We start from the raw sequence: 15,135 nt of genomic DNA, 5'->3' as shown, positions 1-15,135 counted from the left end.
GTTTCACCATCGCTCGCGTCTCAACGCACCACTTACGAACTCTTACCGACATCACCTAGGTCAAACCATAAATCCTGGACGGCTCGCGGGCAGTCCGAGGACTGCCTTCAGACTGAGGTCCCATAGGAATACATAGAAAAATCGAGCACTGGATCGCGTCCTGGGCAGTCAGCGGACGGTCCGGGACTGATAATCGAGGAGGCCCATTTGGGACACCTGTGGTTTGCCGGAAGCAGTTGAGCCCATCCTGCTACAGTGACCGGCATACAGCCAGGAAAAAAAAAACCTTGCCAAGAACATCGAATGCCTTCACAACGGACCTGTACCACTGAAAGCTCTTCTTGAACCCTGACCATCTCCATCATCCCAGCGAAAAACCTTAGCTGCATTATTTGATTATTTACACGACATCGACGTCGCAGAGACAATCTAGAACTATATATTCTCCTTCTCTGACTCGGACCAGCTGAACTTTTACGTAACCCACGCAAAACTCCGTGTTACCTTATTTTTTACCTGTTCCTTTTTTCCCCGTTTATTTCGCCCTGCTTCCTTTGGGGCCTTATTCCCTTCTCACTATTACCCGCAGAGTAGCATGTAGGCGAATACATGCCTGAAGACCTCTCTGCTTGCTTCTAATAAAGTAGTCTCTCTCTCTCTCTCTCTCTCTCTCTCTCTCTCTCTCTCTCTCTCTCTCTCTCTCTCTCTCTCTCTCTCTCTCTCTCTCTCTCTCTCTCTCTCTCTCTCTCTCTCTCTCTCTCTCTCTCTCTCTCTCTCTCTCTCTCTCCTCAAATTTTCCCAGCATTTATTTTGCAAAAAAAAAAAAAAAAAGCGCGTAGGAAAATTCTATCGGGCTGCTATATCCTCCCCGTTTATAGTTGGCAATTTGGTCGCCACATGAGGTGCTCCTGCCGCCACGTGACCATTACGCATCCGGCGCCAAAAAAAAAAAAAAAATAGAGCCAAGCCTAAGAACCAACTTTCACAGAACTGACGCAAAGGTTCGTTCCTGTCTAATATCGACATGGTGCTCGTCAAAGGAAGTGACTGATGGCCGTATGGCCCGAAAAAGTGAGCCGCCATACTGGCCATACTGGATTAGCTATACCGAGTTGTGGCGCGACAGCTCATGCTTTACTGGTCCGGCCAAAGGCCTTAACTGTTTATTCAAGAAGGCTTTCACCTCGTTTGTTTTATGCCGCGCACATACAGATTGGGGCACTAACGAGTCGAAATGCGCCTGGATCTCTTATCGCCCATTAGAAAAATATCACAAAATTACAAATGCCGAAAACAGAACAACCGAATTTGGGACTGCTCAAGGCTGAAAAAAAAAATCGCCGGGGACGGGTATTGAAATTATTTTACCGTTAATTGTCCAAGACAGTCTTACCTGCCCGAACAGCCTGAAAAATGTCCCACCAAGCTCCGACCCGTGCCGCGAATGCAATGGTGTATACGTGCCGACTGAAGCTAGAAAAAGCTGACGTGGTCTTCGCCAAAAAGCCACATTGCACGACCCGGACGAAATGTCTTCCGAAAGCTCCGGAGAGGCGAACCTTTACTATCATTTCCAGCGAAACAAAAAACAAAGCGAAGTCGCCTTTTAAACGCAAGGGAACACTGACCAACTCCGCACTTGCTTTGCTCCGCAACGGAAACGAAGATGACGTCACGCAGCTATAGCCAGTATAGCTGCGTGACGTCATCTCCTCGCCCCAGGCCGGAGAGTTTCCGAAGCAAAGCAGTTTCCGGAGACCCGCAAGACAGCGATTCTATTCTCTGGGCGTCGCGCTGACGCCGGATATCGTACATAAAAACGGGGCTAACTGGGCGACTGCGTCATTAAGATCGGTTTAAATTCACTGAAAATTGCGTTACTTCTCAACGGCTTTAAATACTCAATGGCACGTTAGAAGGACGAAATCTGTCGGGAGTTCTATGCAACCTATACACGCGGCAAGGGACCGCGGCCAGAAGGTATAATAACGACATTTACAGAGGCTATTTCAGTTCCTCAATTTCTGACCTGAAGCAAGCTATGCTTTTTCGGAGGCGCACGTCTGTGCAGTGCACTTTCCGAAGCTCTCGGACAGAGGCCGAGAATTATGCCAACCACAACGGCCCTCTCAGGCAGAAAAAAATAAAAGGGCACTGCTGCTACGGTGGCAGCGCATATGTTCAAGATCGATTCCGGTCCACTGTGGTTAAACCTCATAGCAGGTGTTTAACTCCGGCGCGCAAAATCCCAACGTGAACTGCGGAGATCATATTATCGGACGCCGTCGCGCGATCTCCTATAGCCCTATAGCAAGGCGTCTGTTCTGCAGGAGTGCTAAAAGCTTTACCAGCCTTTCCTACAAAAAGTTGAGAGAGAGAGAGAGAGAGAGAGAGAGAGAGAGAGAGAGAGAGAGAGAGAGAGAGAGAGGAGAGAGAGAGAGAGAGAAATAACATTCATTGAAAGAGCTCCCCTTTATGGGGCGGTGGCGGCTGCCCACAGGGCCGCAGCGACCTGGAGGCCTCGGGAGGTGACTAGCACCTCGTCCGAAACCTCATCACACCAAAACTGCGTCAAAAGTGCGTCAAAACCTTCGCTGAAAGTGCGTCCCATCAATCGTCTGCAGCCCTCAAAGTCCCTAATCGGAAATCGAAGAACGAACCTATGCGACGATTCTTCGCGCACTAAGTAGACGCTTCTATAGAAAGATATAAATGTACACCGATACGTGGTTTCTGAGATGAAGGTAATACTATCGCGTACTCCTTGTTCATAATGATGCGTCTACTATATCTTAACTAGAACCGTTCCTCTTTCGCAATTTTCGAGTAACCGTTTTGACCGAATAGAATAATCCCGGTTTCACGCACGCGCCTTCGTGTGTCCAGAGATCTTATCCGAGCTTTTCGGTCGACCAACCGGTCTATGGGGAAAAAGCGTTAGTTTTCTTACAGTACGCCATCGGCGCCACTAAGAACGCTTTCGCTTAAAAACCAGTGCTATTCCTGTCTTTGAAGGTGGACGACCAGCGGAGCTGTTTGTGGGTTATTGGTGTCCTCACTGATGCCGCTGTATGCTAATACGCCCTGCAGGAAAGCCAACTTTCTCTGACGATGATGATGAGTGATGGTGGGTGTAATCAGAGAAAAAAAAAAACTCTTGTGGCCGGAATCGAACCTGGGATTCACGCGTTACGAAGCCGGCGTCTATCCACTTTCTCCATTTCGACATGGTCGAAACTCAACCCAAACTCAGACGACAACCAAGGAATCCGTCACGAGAAGAACAATGGCGTTGCTCTGCGTGCGGTAAGGCTGTTAGCCACAAGACGTTAGGCCTAACTCCCCACTTTGAGGTTCAGGACGTTAGGCCGTTAACGTCACATCTTGGTGTTTAACACCTCGAACAGGCACCCACTCAAACAATTGCTCACTGAATGCTAAGCAACAGGTACCGATTCGCGCCGTACACCCAAAGCCCAAACTTTAGGCCTACGGAGTGCACAGCAGGGAGGTTCTGTGGGTATTTTAGAAAAAGGTTCGTACCTCCAGAGTAACATATAGTCGCAATGTGCGATTGGTCTACCGAAGAATCCATCAGGAGAAAGCTTCGCGTTCAACCCTCGTCGTCGTTAAACGGAGGGGTGCGTGATTTTTCTTTATGGGTAGGCTTCACTGTGCAGCACGCAATGTGGGAAAGCCAGCTTACGAACGCCGACCTTGCACCGATCCGCTGGAAGTCGGTTTCACTTATACATACACATATATTGCTCGGAAGAAGACATTTTTATGGGGTAGTATACGCCATCTTGCATCAAATACGAAGCGCCAGAGGCGAACCGGTGGCCGAAGGGAGAGGACGGGCCGAAGTGACGAGGACGGGACGGGCTTTTACGGCCTACGAACTCAGAAAAAAAAAAAAAAAAAATTGGCCCCGTATCTGCTACTTTCGTTGCAAATGTAGTCAAAAGACGTCGCCCCCCGGCGCAGCAGTCAGCGTATACAGGCAGCTCTGCGCGGCTCACCACAGCACGCACTGCCGGCACTGCGGCCGCAGGAACCAGCGACGGCGCCAGCCATGGACTTCCGGACTGGGAAGCCACCCCACAAATTTTTATCTCTATAAAGCCTTTTCTCTCTGTCTCTGTGCTCTCCTTGGCTGCGCCCACAATACCGTCATATCCGCTCGGCCCCACGTCGTCCCCAGGGCGTTCGATTGGGCACTGTTGCTTTCGCATGACCAATTCACAAACGTTTAGATGCCCCCATAGTGTGTATTTTTCATTTTCCTTTAGCCTTGTGGAGAGAGCCTGAACAGCCAGCGCAAACCAGGGCTTCCCGGAATACAGGAGCCCCCACCGGGCGGGCGCCAATCATCAGCGCCTCAAGCTCGTCGCCATAAAGCCTATTCACTCACTCACTCAGTTTGCTTTGGCGCAGGGGTCGGCGACCTTTAGTGCGGAGGGCCGAGTGGCATGAAGTCGACACAGCGGGGGCCGGACGGCAAATCGAGCGAGGAAAGGAAAAGGGGTTTGTAGGAAAAAAAAAAAAAAAAACGGCGAATTGACAATAATTTCTGAAACTAGAATAGAAATTGTTTTTTTTTTTTTGAAGTTCGAAGTTCGATTTACCTCCCTTTTTTTTTTTACTTGAGCAGAGAAAGGAAGTGAAGACGTCATCTGGCTTAGTGTAAAGAAGGGGGACACTGCCAACTGGAAGCAATCTTTCTCTTCTCCTGTCTAACCCCCTTTGGGGTCCAAAACAGCCATGTCTGCCTGCAGTTTCGAAGTGACAAGGGGAGGAGAGGGTACCGACTTCGTACGTGGTGGCCGCGCAATACTGCCTAGAGCCACTAAATAAGCTACGCTAATAATGCCCCGCTCCTCTTTAGCCTACTCCTGCTTTAGCGTACCGTAACACTGGGCTTTGAAAATTCTTGTGTTCTAAGCCGGTGATGACATACGGAGCTGAAACAATTGGCGCCTTACTAAAACAACTGGAAAGCCAACGTAAGTCGGCTCAACGGGCCACGGAACGAATAATGATCGGAGTAACAGTTGGCTGCAGGAACCGAGCTTCGTGGGTAGGGGAGAAAATTCCAGTAGAAGATATTATAGTCCAAGAAAATAAAAAGAAATGGACTTGGGCTGGCCATGTAGTAAGACGAACCCGCAGCCGGTGGACTACGAGGGCGACAGAGTGGATACCAAGAAGTGGGCCTAGGTAGTGGATGTAGGTCTAGGTCTGAGTGGCCGACGCTGGACGCAAATGTCCGCCTCTGCGTGTGATTAACCTGTGTTGCAGCGCGACATATACGCGTAACTTCAGATTGAAGATTGGGCGGCAACATTAATTGCTGTTCAAGCCGCGGGGGGGCTGCGGATTCGATTCCAGACCACGGCGGCCGCTTTTCTGATGGAGGCGAAAAGCAAAACCGCCCGTGTGTTAGAGACGTTAAAGATCCCCGGGTGGCCAAAATTAGTCCGGAGCCCCCCACTACGGCGCGCCTCATGGCCCATGTGTAGGTGCGTCGCGTGAAACCCCCAAAATATAATTTCAATTTCACGTTTATTTTGCTTTGTTCTGAAGCCATGACTTGGCTGATCGTGCTAAGACCAGTGGGGGACGGTAGGGGGTGCTGAGCCTCTTCTTTCTGACAACAGAAGAGGCTCCAGCCCCCCTAACCCCACTCCCACCCCTTCCGGAGCCTCTGCTTTAGTACATTGTCACTTCCCTACCCATTCAGGACTCAGGTATTAGTCACCTGATGAACTTTCTTCTTGTTTACGTGTCCTTTTTAGGAGAACTCCGGCGCGGTACCTCGGTGTCTGAGATATAAATTCCCCCACCGGGGTCCGGACAGTTTATCGAACGCCGTTTTATCGAAAATGTTTTTCTCCGCCTTTTTATTTGAGAATTCTGCGGTATACTTTTTTCGTTTCCTCTATGCTATGCGTAATTCAAAAAGATTGTCTCCACAGCAGTTCCTTATTATTTACCAAAATTTGTATTATATATAGTAGACGCCTTTTATTTCTTGCATGCTTTTAATGTTTTTGGCTTCATTTCTTATTCGGTTCATTGTGCAGGCGGAACTTCTATACCGACTCTCCGTCTCTGTATAGTCCCCCATCTGATCCCAACCTTCCCAAACACATTCGCGGGTGCACAAACCCATTCACAAACTGAAACACCCTGCCTCCGTCTTGCATGCGACAACAAAACATAGACGACTGACCGCGTCGCGAATTCAGGCTACATTCGCGACCCGACACTGGGCAACGAGCTGTGGTCGATTAACGATACAGGCGGCCGCTTCCGCTCCAAAAGAGCCTCGCGACCAGCTGTCGTTACTCTGTCTTCGTAGCTCGTTGGCGCTCTTGCACCGTCCTGACCTCTGCTACCGAGACTGCCGAGGGGTCTCTCAATCATCCGCACGAGTGCACCATCCACTGCAACGTTCATTCGTCGCATAGCCGCAGGCCCTTCCATCTCAGCATCCCATCTCGTTGACGGTCATGATGATTGGTGTTTAATGGCGCAAGACCAACTAGGACAAAGAGTGCCAAGAGAGGTTTATGTAATGACTGTAATGCAAACGTGAATGCTAAAATCTGTCAGTAGAAATATATGTGAAATGAAACACGGGCGATGAAAATAGCTAATGTAGAGGGCCAGTTACGTATGGATGATAATAAATGAGGTGTAAAAAATTGATGTTTGTGAAAAACTAAAAAAACGCGTTCGATGCAATACATGGGGTCGTCACCGGAAAAGTATGGTGGGTGTTGGGGAATATGTTGTCTGTTGTATGCGTCGTGTTGTGTGAAGTGCCTTGCATTGAGTGAGGATGTGGATTACGGATAGAGCATTCCGTTTCGTAACCGGGCCCGCTAGCCCCGTTCTTGTTCTCTGCAGGCGTATTTTACCAAGCGCGCATCATCAACCGGGCTAAGTTGGCTAGGTTTATTCACAGCGCTTGTTATGTCGCTTGCGCCGGCCAATAACCACAATCGCATACTCGTTATGAGACATCACTACTGCACCCGCGTTTTCTCGTTGATCAAAAAAGCAGGCGTCGGGGCCGGAAGCAGCTCCTTGGAAGAGTTCCGTAGCCTAATGTGTTCCTTAGCGGAGCGCAAAAGCGCGGCCAAACGAGCGAACAGACAAGTAGCAAAATTCACCATCGTCATCAACAACTCCCGTTACACGGTGGCATGAACTAGAAGGGGCGCAACGCGTACGAGACAGGTAGAAGACATCCGAAAGCGTTAAGGCGGATCGCGAAGCAAAGCGTCTCAGGCGCTTCATTGGACATTCGTGGTTTTGCAACTCACAACGCATAATAAGGGCTTAAGTGCCCTCCAAAAAGTTTTTTTTTTTTTGCTCACATATGCCTGAGGTATCCTTTGCGCTGAATAATTTAACATGTATGAACAACGGCAGCAGTTTTAGTAGCCTGGCTGGCAGGCAGACAGAGACAGAGACAGAGACAGAGACAGAGACAGAGACAGAGACAGAGACAGAGACAGAGACAGAGACAGAGACAGAGACAGAGACAGACAGACAGACAGACAGACAGACAGACCCGAGAAATCCCATAGCCACTTTTGAACTCCCATGAGAACCATACCTGGCCGACTCTTGTCTGCATGCTTGGAGTGATTTCCAGGGGACCACTGACGTCACAGAGCGGTAGTGGCTCGTCACATTCAACCGCGCCATAATGTTACCTAAGCTTGACTCCTCCTGTGCAGTTTGGAATCACTGAGCCAATATGCATGAGACGAGATTCTCGAGCTTCTGAATACGGATGAGCTGTCTACCAGGCGCTCCGAAAGCGACCCGATAGTTCTTTTCAAGAGCATTCATTCCAAATTCGACTGTCCTTTGTCTTGTTAATTCAGCGTCGAGTGCAAGCTGACCTGTCCGCCAGCACGGCTGCTTTTGTGTAGACACAACACAAAGCCCGTCACCAGCTGGCCGATGCCAGCGAGCGTTTAACAGACTCAAACATTCAAGCGACACTTCCGGTAATGACGTAGTTTTATTTAAGCGCTCTTTTAAAGATACGCTTATTTGAATACCTCTCGTGGAATTATTGCCCCTCCTCTTGTCTCTTTGTTTTCTGCACATGTCTTACATCAATAGGATGACGTGAATATGCTTTTACCCAGGTATGCATACCCTGAACCAGAATTCTGAGTACCTGCTGTGCGCGAATGCATTTTTGTTTCGGATTGCTACCCTTGTTCGCACTCCTTTTTTTTTGCATGTTCCAAGGCATTTATTTTTACTATTGTTTGATTTACCGAGGTTTCTTTAAAGGCCTTTCAAGTGTGTGCGCTGAACATAGTGCGTCACCCGAGAAAGCACCTACCACTATTGGTGAGCATTTTAAATAAATAAATAAATAAATAAATAAATAAATAAATAAATAAATAAATAAATAAATAAATAAATAAATAAATAAATAAATAAATAAATAAATAAATAAACAAACAAACAAATAAATAAATAAATAAATAAATAAATAAATAAATAAATAAATAAATAAATAAATAAATAAATAAATAAATAAATAAATAAATAAATAAATAAATAAATAAATAAATAAATAAATAAATAAATAAATGAAAAGTCGTTTCCTTTTCCCTTGTTCCCTCCTCGCAGAAAATAACGTAAAATATAGTGGGAACAACACGCGCTCCAGGGAGGCTATGTCAGGTTTAAAGCCAACAAAAATAAATAAACAGGGGTAATAACCCAACATGTAGTGTTTAGAGAAAAGTCAATTAGCCTACGTGCCCCGAAGTTTAGGGGCGAAGCCCGTTAGGGGCTGAGGCTGTTGGCGTCTGCTGTCGTCGTCGTCGTCGTCGTCGTAATCGTCGTTCGTATCATGTAGTCACAGTACTAAAACACCGGGAAACTCGTTTACGCCTCGCGCTCGAACGTAACGCCTCCTCAAAAAAAAAAAAAAAAAAAACACACCGGGACACTCGTTTACGTCTCACGCTAGAGAGCTGCGTGCTTCAAAGACAAGAGACTTTTACAGCAAAGCTGTATACCTGTACTCCCCAACGGTTTCATCTCCGTCGGCAAAAACGCCACGGCTCCAAGAATACACTTATACACGGCATGATTCGCCCCTCCCCAGGTTTCGTGTTAGTGGAGATTTTTTTTTTTTTTTTTTGAGATCCCTTAGCTGTCCAAAGTTGCTTGACATTTTTTTCGCTAGACTGCGCGAAGTCTCTATCCCGTAATAAATTACGGGCTTAACAAGACTTTTACAAGTCTGCACTGCAGTACTTGTTGCCCGTTTCGGGCTGAACTATTAGAGACGAGCCAGTGCCGTTGTATGCGTTATTTAGCGCGTGCTATCATCTCACGAATAACCGCACACGGATATACTATTGAAATCCAAACAAAACGTTTCCGCAGCATCCGCCAACGAACGCGTGCGTTCGTTTGCACGGTGCTCGCCACAGTCACGACATCAGGCGTGGTGTCCGCAAAATAAGATCGAACTACGCTCTAACCGTCACTAAAGCGAAAGCTCTCTCACTAGAACCGATGGCTTCCTGTCAAAAAAAAAAAAACTAATGCATTTCGCAGTATACCGGTTGGTCGACCGCAAAGCTCCAATAATATCTCTATACACACGGTGCGTGCTTGAAACCGGGCCTCCGTTAAAACGGTTACACTACTTGAAAATCGCAAAAAAAAAAAGAAAACGAGCTGTTCTAGATAAGACAATACACGCATCTCTCACGAAGAAGGAGTGCCATACCTTGATCTCACAAACCACGTATCGGCACACATTTATAGGTCGTTCGTAGATGCGTTTACTTAGCGCGAAAAAGAGACGCATGGGTTCGTTCTTCTATATCGGGGTTCGGGTCTTTGAAGATTTCACGATCGATCGGACGCGCTTTCCTCGGATTGAAATAAGCTTTCGCGCTTCTCCCGACTTTCTTTGCGCAGGGATGGCAAAGTTTCTGTTTTTCTTCCTCGCTACAAAACATTATGGGGATAAAAGGAAGGTCACTGGGCAAAAGGGAAAAAAAAGGCAGAAAGTCGGTAATTATGCGTTGTCTGGACGTGGCTTGCTAAGGTGGAGATGGGCACAGAATACTCGCTATAACTCCCAAGTAAACGTTGTTGGATAAATGTGTAAGCCGCTCTGCTTGGCGCCGAGCTTTTTTAAAGCCAGCTTCGCTACTAAGCACCGAAGAGCTGCTGGGAAGAAATCTTCCAGAACAATGAGCACCGTCAAAGTAGGATTATGCAGGGGTTTTATTAAAACTTCCTTAAAACCCTATGTATCGCCTCGATCACTTAAGGGGGACTCTCTGTTAACGTTCCTATGGGACTTCCTAGTTTACGACCCACGGACTTGAAAACCATCGTGAACGAATAAGAAATGTTTTACAAATACATATCAACGTTAAAAACGGCCTAGTTTGCTTATTTTAGAGATATGTCCCCTCTGTACTGAAATAAAACAAAACAAAACAAATGCTTGTTAGACAGCTAGCGCCACCTAGTGAATACTGGATAAACCAAAATGAGTTTCTTGTTTTTTTTTTATTATTATTTCAGTAAAAAAGTGGCATATCTTTAAGAGAAGCAAACTAGACCATTAGGAACATTTCTATGAATTTGTAAAAGTTTCCGTATGGGTACACGATACTTTTTAAGCCCGCGGATCATGAATTCGTAAGGAATGTGATCAGGTGAGTCCCATTGAAGGTCGGCTTCAGTGCTACGCACAAATGCACTGCTCGGGAGACATCTGTTTAGGGGTCAATATGAGAAGCGTGATGCCGAAATATAAAAGCTGTAGAGCACTCCAATAAATGAATACCTGCATATACCCTATACACCTCTACGAAGAGCTATAGGTGAAGCTTAAATAAAGTATTGTGAGCATAGGGACGTTATTGCCGGACATTATGCCCAAACGCAACATAACTATCATCGCTTGCATTCTGGACACCAAGGGGTGTGTTTCCCGTTTAGTCATGCCTGTGCACCCATCGCCATTACCATCTGTAAATGATCATCATCATTTCCTCGCTTCGACTGCGGACGAACGTCTGGGCTCTGCGACCGAATAAAGGCCTTCTTGCGAAACGCCGTCTCTCAGTATACTTGTTTTCTATACACAAATGAATTGCTAAGACAACGTTCCAAGCAGACCAAAGGCGGTCATGCAATATAATACGACGGTCCTTGGGCCTTTCGTTCATGTCATTCGCTTATGCGGCGAAATTGTGACAAATCAACTGCTACAGGCGGATAGACGTGTTCCCTCGTTGAAAAGGCATGGAAATGCCAACGTTTTGAAAGTAATAACCCTTACTGCGATAACTGCGGACCGCCGGAAATGGTGGAGCTCAATTGCTGTTGGAGTGCACCGCAAATATACAAGCAGGGAGCAGTGTTGTGCAAAAAAAAAAATAGAGCGCCTAAGCCCAACACCAATAACCTCGAACGTTCTCGGTCCATGGCCCTCCTTTAGCTCAACGCAAAGCACTGGCCGCGTTGCTTAATTATCTGGACGAGATTGGCGTCATTGAGGTGATTAAAAATGTACAAGAGCACAATCTTCAGGCTGTTTTGTCGCACTACTCCCACGAACTGGACGTTCTGATTTTTTCGCTCCTTTTTTTATTTTAATTTATTTATTTTCTCGCCTCTTCTGCCCTTTAATCTAAAGGACCTTTGCCTTTTCCCCTCCCTCGCCGAGCAGAATGTCGGTGTCGAAATTCCGAAAAATATCTCGGTTTTATCTTCTACTAAGGCCTTTCTTTGTTTTCTTCCTTCCTTCCTTCCCTTCCTTCATGCATTCCTTCTTTCTTTCTTTCTTTCTCTGTCTATGTCTTTTTGTTTACTTCCTTCTTTTCCTTCCTTCATACATCCCTTCTTTCTTTCTTTCTTTCTTTCTTTATGTCTGTCTGTCTGTCTATCTGTCTCTCTCTCTTTATTTTTTTCTTTCTTTCTTTATTTATTTATTTCCTTCCGTCTTTATTCCTTCCTTCCTTTACTTCCTCTTTTCTTTCTTTCTTTCTTTCTTTCTCTCTCTGCCCCCCTCACACGCAAACGCACGGCCGCCCGCCCGCACGCACACACACGCCGGCACACACACGATATAGTCAGAAACAACGGCTTCTACCCTCACTAACGGAAGCAAGCAGGCACGTGCGCATGTTGATTCAACGTCAGCGCTCACAACGTGGGCGGCGAAAAAATGCAGCTCGGAACACTTTTACGCAAGCGCAAGCGCGCCGCGTAACAGACGACGCTGCAACGTGGAATTTCATCTTTTACTCATACCAGCTTTCGCGAGTGCAGCTAGTCGCTCGCAGACGACACTGGAATTTGCGCCGAATATCGTCTGCCATTCAGGCTGACATTTGAAAATAGCGCTACCGGGCGTATATATTTACACTTCCGAATTTCACTGAGCCTTGAAACGTGCAATTAAAAAATAACGGGGAATTTCACAATTTCATCCTCATACTTAGCTCGGCTTTCATGCGTGCAGCCTGTCGCTCGCGAACGACACTGCAGAATCGGCGCTTGAATATCGCCTGCCACTCAACCTGACATTTGAAAATAGCGCTAAAAGCAGGGAGTCTGTTTTCACCTCCGAGTACCACTGAGATTTGAAATAATTAAAAATAAAAGCTGCCAGAAATAGTTTCCAAACCGGTTAGCTATAACAAGGCTCTTTTTTCCCTGGAAGTCACTCACTGCCACAAACTAAATCCGACAAGTCTGAACCCGACGGACCGCATTCGCTCTTCCGAGTACGTCAAACGAGGAAAACTCTGTGCAACTGTCGCAAGGGAAAACGGCGAAGCTTAAAACACTCTGAACGGCGGCAATTGAGGGACGCGCCACTAACGGGAGGGAATTCAAAAAAGAGAACTTCGCCCGAGGGGCTTAATCCTCCAAAGTTCGCGCTACGCGCCCACGCGTATGCTACGCTCACACCCCCGCGACGGCAATCCAATAAAAACTCGACAAACCTGGCGCCGCGCTACGGATGAAGGAGCAATGCTTACAGACCTTTAATATCCGGCGACGCGCTCGGCTGACGAGGACGCCCTCCAAAGCTCTTCCACGCAAGTCCAGGAACGTACAGACGCGAAGCGTTTTAGCAGCTCGCAACGTCTGAACGCGCTCATTTCAGTCCGACGGCCGGGACGACATTGAGAGTCTTCGATCAAAAGCGAAACAAACCGTCGATATAACCGGGGGCTTAAAGAGAAGGGACAAGCGGCGAGGGTGAGCCGGCTGCTAGCCGACGCTATGGTTCGCCCGAGACATGGCCGATACAAAAGGTTCTGCGGCGACGACCCAGAAGCCCCACCGAGTGCTGAGCAGGTGTGCGGACTCCGAGGCGACGGCATGTCCGTCACAGGCGTGCCGCTCGTGTCGTCACCAGTGACGAGGTCGGTCGATGAGCCTTGGAGATGCCGCGTGTGGGCGCCGAAGACAATGCCGCGATTCATCAACAAGACTTTGAAAAGGCGCACTTTTCCCGGCACCCGCATTTCGGAGTCTTCTTCTGCGGACAACTTGGATTTCAGCTGCTCGCTGGTGATATCTTGGGCGCTGTGTGTGTGTACTTTGACGAGTGCAGAGCGCTGCGGTATAACCTCTCTCTGTGGATTTTACTGGACATTGTCTTTTTGACGGTAATTTGTATGCGCGATACAGTAGACCCTCGTTAATTAAGGCGTACTCGGTTAAGACGAATTGCGCGTTTAGGATGAACACTTTTGCTCTCCTGTAACGTGCACAATGCGAAAAACGTCTGCTAAATAGGAATTTCACGCATTTTTACGTTCCGTTGGAATTTGTCTTAACGGCAGCTTCCTTATTCAAAGGTACAGGTGCAGTCAAAAGTAGACGGAGCACATGGTGATGACATTAAGATAGTTTCAGCCATGTGCAGCTGTAAGCATTGAATGTGTGCTTGCGGATTTTACCTAGAAGTGCTCTATTAAAAAGTCATTAAAGGCCGCTGAACCCAGGCGGAGAAATTCTCTAAATTTCTCCAACCGTGTTCTGTTTACTTATGATTGCACGGCCATGGAAGGAAAAGGAAGCGAAGTGCGCAAGGGTTAAACTGCAGCTGGGGTGGAATTCTGAGTTTCTTCAATTTCAAGTCCGTTTTAATGAGTACACTGAGAGCGAGCTCTGATTGGCTGTGAATATAGACGGTACGCCTGTGGCGTAAGACAAGCAAGGCGAGGAGTACGTTTCTCTGCATATCATGAGTCAGAGGTTTCGCAAGGTGACTGTTTACTGTTTACTTATGATTGCACGGCCATAGAAGGAAAAGGAAGCGAAGTGCCCAAGGGTTAGACTGCAGCAGGGATGGAATTCTGAGTTTCTTCAATTTCAAGTCCGTTTTAATGTGTCCACTGAGAGCGAGCTCTGATTGGCTGTGAATATAGACGGTACGCTTGTGGCGTAAGACAAGCAAGGCGAGGAGTACGTTTCTCTGCATATCATGAGTCAGAGGTTTCGCAAGGGCAACTACGCCAAGTTTGAAAAGGACACGAAACGGACATTTTTTTTTAAAAGGACACAACTAAGACTTCCGCCCTCATTACATGCTCGGAAGTGGGAGGCAGTGGTGTGGCCGGAAACACGTTTCCGGGAATGATATACGCCACCGGTAAAAAAAATAAAAAGAAAGAGGGCGGAAGCCACAACAATATATCAGTTATTGTGCTGCTTTAATAAAGCCGAAAAGTCAGTTGTTTCGTTGACTGGAATATCTACGTAAAAATGCGAGAACACACAGGACTCAAGAAGATTTGATTCGTAAGGACCATTTACTTGCCCACCAAAATGGCCGAAAAAAGGCAGAAAGGAGGAAGAGGAGGGTATGGAGCAGTGAGAAAATTTTGAAGGGTGTCCTGACACTGCAACCCACCATTGGTTACGACCCTGGTGCATGGAAAAGGGTGCCCCATTTTCTTAGTTTCTATTCGCGTCAATCTAAAATTTCCATTGTAATAAAGCGATTGGCGAAACAATGGTGAGACCACGCTGAACATATTCGCTCTTCTATTACAAGCTGTCCTCACGCAATCCTTTATTCTAGTTTTGACG

The 15,135-nt window shown here is 47.1% G+C and overlaps 1 protein-coding gene across 1 annotated transcript in view; it reads right to left on the bottom strand.

Annotated features, from left to right (window-relative positions):
• Window positions 1-13,562, bottom strand: part of LOC144139665 (extracellular serine/threonine protein CG31145) — a 74,022-nt gene extending 60,460 nt beyond the window's left edge. The window contains exons 1-2 of the mRNA XM_077671955.1: window positions 13,345-13,562; window positions 1,394-1,473 (exon numbers count right to left, since the gene is read on the bottom strand). Coding sequence (XP_077528081.1) covers window positions 1,394-1,473; window positions 13,345-13,562 — 298 coding nt within the window. The remainder of the gene's footprint in view (window positions 1-1,393; window positions 1,474-13,344) is intronic.
• Between the last annotated feature and the right edge of the window lie 1,573 nt (window positions 13,563-15,135).

Source organism: Haemaphysalis longicornis, unplaced genomic scaffold (assembly GCF_048455015.1).
Source record: "Haemaphysalis longicornis isolate Haplotype H1 unplaced genomic scaffold, Haemaphysalis longicornis Haplotype H1 scaffold_5, whole genome shotgun sequence".
Classification (NCBI taxonomy): Eukaryota; Metazoa; Arthropoda; class Arachnida; order Ixodida; family Ixodidae; genus Haemaphysalis; species Haemaphysalis longicornis.
Note: the sequence above shows the minus strand (reverse complement) of the source record. Positions and strands in the feature narration are given on the sequence as shown.